Source organism: Dendronephthya gigantea, unplaced genomic scaffold (genome assembly GCF_004324835.1).
Source record: "Dendronephthya gigantea isolate DGI-Jeju-01 unplaced genomic scaffold, DenGig_1.0 000150F, whole genome shotgun sequence".
Taxonomy (NCBI): domain Eukaryota; kingdom Metazoa; phylum Cnidaria; class Anthozoa; order Malacalcyonacea; family Nephtheidae; genus Dendronephthya; species Dendronephthya gigantea.
Genome location: NW_021163160.1, coordinates 511,079 through 516,992, shown reverse-complemented (window position 1 = coordinate 516,992; position 5,914 = coordinate 511,079). Strand labels below are relative to the sequence as shown.

The 5,914-nt window shown below is 35.6% G+C and overlaps 1 protein-coding gene across 1 annotated transcript; it reads right to left on the bottom strand.

Moving 5' to 3' along the window:
* Positions 1-611: 611 nt before the first annotated feature.
* LOC114537131 (calumenin-like) lies at positions 612-3,812 on the bottom strand. Its single transcript, XM_028558266.1, has 7 exons — positions 3,603-3,812; positions 3,213-3,412; positions 2,932-3,098; positions 2,496-2,556; positions 1,626-1,714; positions 1,117-1,206; positions 612-741 (listed from the first exon to the last, which is right to left on the bottom strand). The coding sequence occupies exons 1-7, from the start codon at positions 3,803-3,805 to the stop codon at positions 643-645; spliced, it is 909 nt and encodes a 302-aa protein (XP_028414067.1). The 5' UTR covers positions 3,806-3,812; the 3' UTR covers positions 612-642.
* Positions 3,813-5,914: the final 2,102 nt, after the last annotated feature.

Below are 5,914 nucleotides of genomic sequence, written 5' to 3'. Positions count from 1 at the left end.
TAAACTGAAAAATGAATCGCAGGAGCCTACACACCCAACCGCTTACCGGCCTGCATTCAGTCTGGCCATAATCATTTTTAACATTTGCATTTGTCCGATTATCTTTGCGGTACTTTAAAAACCTGGATTGGTGTCGGTTAACCCGATTGGAGCATGAAAATTGATTATGGCATAATTAATTGATTGGCCCTAACTTCATGGTCCTAACCAAAGGCTGGAACCTCTTTTTGGAGCTAACCCATGATATTCTGTGATATTATACCACCAACAAAAATTGGAATTTTGAATTTTGATTTAAAATAAACATATTACAGTACCATAGCGTAGGCTTTTGTGACACTTGTGTAACCGTAGGTACCTACCATGTCGTGATCTCCTATCCAGTGGCGTAGCCAGCCTGACGCTTTAGTCACGCTATGCAAATTTTATGTTATTATCATTATTCATTTCTTAGAAACTCATTGCTTTCACAGTCAATGAATACCAAAATATCAGAATGCATGACTAAATTGTCGCCCGGCTGGCTACGCCGCTGCTCCTATCTTAAAAACGGGAATGTCGGTGACAGAAATAATAATATATTATAACAGAAATTATATACATTACCACAATCTTTATTTTGATTAATAATTCTTTACTAATTTAAAATTCGTCATGCAAAACTTGGCCAAAACGTGTACCGTAACTACCAACAAATATATGATAATTTGCAGCGAACTCTTCCACACCAAGCTTGCCGTCCTATATTGAAGAAAAAAAAAATTCGTTAAGCCGTTTTGTCTGTAATTTTAAACATTAATTGAATATCTGTAATAATAGTATGACACCAGTGACGGCGTTATGGTCTAGATCTAGCCTGGTTTTCATTTATTGCATGGTAATTGTCATAAGCATGTCATGGTGGCTGATATGATAGAATATCTCTGTATGTGTAGTCAACAATGGCCGATTTGAATAAAGAGAATAGTTTAACCTCTGACAATTTGTCATGGATGATAATGACATTTCACGATTGTTAGCAACCTCATTCCCAGGGCATTTCCCTTTGTCATTGGAACGAGGTTGGATGGTTAGGACAAATGGAAACCAAAACGTATTAAAAAAGAAGCAATCTACCCCATTTCCATCCGCATATTCCATAAGATGTATAGCTTCATCTTCGGCTTTATCGTAACTTTTAGGTTTCTTCATTATTTCAATTTCCATCTGCAAAATTGTAGATTTGTACTTCTGATTGCATGAGATGATTAAGCGATCCAGGCAAAATGAAATTTCGTTTTCAAACAAACCTCGTTTCGATAGAAAACATCTGGTAAGTCTATTAGAGTTTTTATTTTTAATTCATATTTATTTATTTTACTTCCTATGACCAGGGGCGTAACTAGAACGATAATTGGAGGAGGGGCGGGGTGAATATTCATATACTCATGCAGTTATGCCCGACGGATTTCTATTACACTTACAATAGAAATCGGACGGCCAGAACTGAAGAATATTCACACCCCCGCTGTTTTGCGTGAATCTTGGGTCTTGTGTATTTAATGGAGGGTGTAAAATTTTCTTTTCTTAATGTACTTCACACGTTCTGTTACGTCTAAAATTATTACAAAGTGTTCTCAGCTCACCAAGTCGAGTTTGCCATCGTGATTAAGGTCAAAAATTTCGTAAAAATTTTTCATATCCAGGGCGGCAAACGCTGGTGAATTAATGGAGTCTAAAGCCAATAAATAAATACAAGAGTAGTAAGAGAGTAGTAAGAATTTCCTCTTTCGGATTGGATACAAGTAAAGATTAAAGAAGTTAGTACCAGACTATGCTTGGAAATGAATACCCACATATATATAGGTGTTTGACACTGTTCATTGAAACATTGGAATCAATTACAATGAATCTTAAATATTGAAAATTTAATGACAAGCTGTACTCTCCCTAAACTTTCCTCTTTCAACAATCAAATTCATCCCTAAACAAGCGCATTGTATCATTTTATAGGCTGCTATATATAAAAGTCTTAAATCTAAATGTCTGTTCGGTGGGCTTCTGCAAAATGAAAGAACAACATCATCTAGTAATTAAATTAAATTAGGATGAAGGCGACACCATTTAGCACCATTATGCGTTCATTCAAACTGGTAAGTCGCTACTCTCTATTTTATAGTTTTTGTTTTTTTTGCGCCCATTTTACCCTAATTAACGGGTTTTAATCAAAGGTGTTATCTGGAGACGGAAGAATCAGATTAATCAAAAAGAGAAGTTCTATCATCGCGTTTTAGCAGTTGAGTACATGCAACAATAAATAAATTAGTACAATAAATACTCGTGTCATGCACTATACAATTTAAACAGACTAAGGAACAGCGAGGATTAGTAAGAAATGAGTGGAATTAGTGGGGATATGGTATACCTTCACTTGCTACGGAAGGTATACCTTCACTTGCTACGGAAATTGATAGGAATGGCTAGTCTGCGCCTACCGACTCAGGAAAAAGTCTTACCAAGATATTCCTTCAAAGATAGAAATCCATCCTTATCTTTATCATGTTCGTTCATTTCAAGCTGTAATTTTCAAGAAGATTAACAAACCTCTGATACAATACCACTAATTTGGGCACTTTCTTACACGAATTGAGAGAAACATTGTGTTATGTGGACGCGAGACCGTTGCTTTTGCCTAACGTACACCTGACGTTAGTGTAAAAAAATAATAATTCACCAGGTATCGGACAGATTAAAAAACCAGGGAGACTTTCCAGGCAGATGTACTGGTAAAAGTTACCCAGCTGGCATGTAGGCTACAAAGCAATTTTTTAGCACATATCCACTTCCACTTCCAAAATTATATTTCGAGTCCCACTGCTATCATGCTTTCACTAATTAAATTAATATCTCGTTTTCGATGCGGTGTTTCATACAAATATATTAATATCATACCACAGCAATGTATTCGCTCATCGCTTCGTGTTCTCGTGGGTGGTGAAAGAATTCAAATTCCTCTCTTGTCAGATTTTTGTCATCATTTTTGTCCGCATACTTCCACTTTAAACGATCATCTTCTATGTATTTATACAAATTTTCTCTGCTCCACTTCTTGTCCTTCTCTGAAACATGAATATCGAAGAAAATATTTTCGAAAGCATATAAATAATTAAAACATGCTGCGGAAATTCCAATGACATTAACTACGTTTTGTATTGTTTAATTTGAATATTTACCACTTTCAATAAACCCAAAAATATTTTTCATGTACTCATCCCAAGTAATCTGATTATCATAATCAGCATCAATATCATGGAATATTGCATCAATATCCTCGTGGACTGTCCAAGGTTGTAACTTGTGACGTATCCATATAGTTAATTCATTATCGTCTACATATCCATCCTTATTTATGTCAATACGAGGTACAAGCATTCTGAAATAAACCGAGAGGATTTTTACATTTTCACACTGCCTCCCGAGACAGGAGCCTCGGAAGATCCTTAAGTGTCTGCTTGTGGGGTACGGGGGGATATTCATATATACTCGTTCTGCATACTGATTAGAATCGTTTGAAATAGATTGTTTCTAGTAAAGGGTGACACTCGTAAATTAGTTGAACTCACCGAAGTCTTCTTATTGACTCCTTCTGTGTTAATCCGTAAAACTCACGAGCGGCTTCCTCCCCAAGGAATATCACGTGATCCTTGTGTAGGTCGTGGCCATGTGCCGTCGATCGTTTGGCTTTGTGAAACTGTTTGTTTCCGCTAGTCCACACGAACGTGTTCAAAAACAGCAAGATGGTGAATATCGTATTTGTGCTTGTCATCTGTGAGGATTTTCTGAAGAAAACGTGGCAATATACAATATTGTCTTTTGTGCTTTAGCTATTGCCTGTTGATCGAGCCAGATTACATAATGAATGCAGAGTAGCAAACATTTGAGCAAACAGATATAATACAATCGTTGCCTTGTGTTCCTTTCACAACGATTATTTTATTTCCAATGCATGAAATTAAATGCATATAAGGTGTATAGGTTCAGTCATTCACAAGATGTACGAGAGAATTTTGAAACTTTGGTTTATTTGACTTTTGGCCTTATATTAACGCATTTTTAAATAAAGGCTGTTAATTTTGAACAACCGCAGAGCACGGAGCTACCTTTTACCTCTGATGATTGGTTCGATTCTCACACCCGACTTAACTCACGAGGGGGAAAATCAGTAGACATATAGGCTCTATAGGCGCAAGTCGCAGGTTTAAATTTCTCCGGGCAGATTGAAGAAATAAAATGAAGTGGATAACACATACGAGACGAGTAAATATATTTACACACGACGGTAATAGAAACTTTGCGGTAATATTGGAATTTGGTTATAAACTATAAACTTTAAGCAAGAAAACACACTTACCTACGGCTACAGTACAAATAGTTGTTAATCTAGCCGAGATTTTGTTCCGCTAAGATGTCAATGAGAACGGACTGAAATAATCGTAAAAGGTATACTATATAATTCCTAACTATAGTATTGTTTGCTGAATGATAATCACTTATGTTTAATTTTCCATCCGCTAAAGGTTAGTAAACAAATCATGCATTGCTTTATTCAGGTATAACAGGTGTATTGACTTTATATAAAAAATATACTAATAAGCATATACATGAATGATAAAATCGGATGAAACAATGTATAATGGTTTAAAAGTTAAGGCCTATTTTAAATGTTGCATTTGGCACTTCCATCAGTTCCATGCACTGATTTATACGTCTGGAATGCGGAAATTAAGACCTTTCATACCTGCATTGCGGGGTTATATTTGTTAATGCGTCGATCGTTAAGGTAAATGAGAAAGAGGAACCTTTCAGTTTGATAGGGCCGGTGTAAAACTTTCAACTTTAGTTTCAACGCTACCGCGTTTTTAGGAGTCAAACTGTGAATCTACTTGCGAAGGCCAAGCACATAAGTCATAATAGTGAAATAAGTATCTCAACTTCAGCAAATTGAATATGAAAAAATACCAAATTCTGAAGCATAAAGCCATCTCAAAACTAAAAATATAAGTATAGACCTAAAATAAAAATTTTCGATTTGTTTCTTTTTATATATTTATTTCGAAATATCTCAAATTGCTCGGTTTTGACTTTGTTGAGTTCTTTGAATAAAATACGCTAATGGCATTTTTTGCTGGCAGCATCGATGAGAACATACGGAATATATTATACAGGAGAACTTAGCATCAAATGTGGTATAACAACTGTCTAAAATAGACAAAAAACTTCTCGACGTTTCAACCTGAGGACCTTCGTCAGGAGAGTTATATACTATACTATATCCAGTTGTAAAGCCCAGTAATTTACACTGGGTTTATAAAATTTTGTTTCCCCAATTTCGTCTGCATTTGGGAATACCCTATACCAGATTAGTTCACACATAGCTAAATGCTAAGACATGCATGTATGTTGGTTTTAGCCGCAGCAATCGTTCATTTCTGTTCAACATAATCACGGATTTTCTATTGGGTGACTTTCATACCCAAAGATTTTTCACAATTTGACAGTTGCATTCATGCATAATTTGAATGAGTTCAATCTTAAATCTTTGGCCTAGTTATTAAAGCGTAGATGTTGGTATTTTATTAATTTTTAAGCACTCTTCAAGTTCAAAGCTGGAGAGGCTTAATAAGGAGAGAATTCTTACAAAAGCCAAAAAAACCTCGCCAAATATGACACTATTACGAAAACATTGTTTTATAATGCCTAATGTTTGAGTGTCGGATATTTCAGCCTAAATTTATAGAAATCGTTTGATGTGGACATTCAAATGTGAGCCAGGTTCAATCATCAGTTATCAATCCAGGTACATGAGAGTTCAGTGGGTCTAGGTCGACTGTAGAGGTCAGTAATTTCAAGTTTTGAAGAGCGGTATCGAACATGT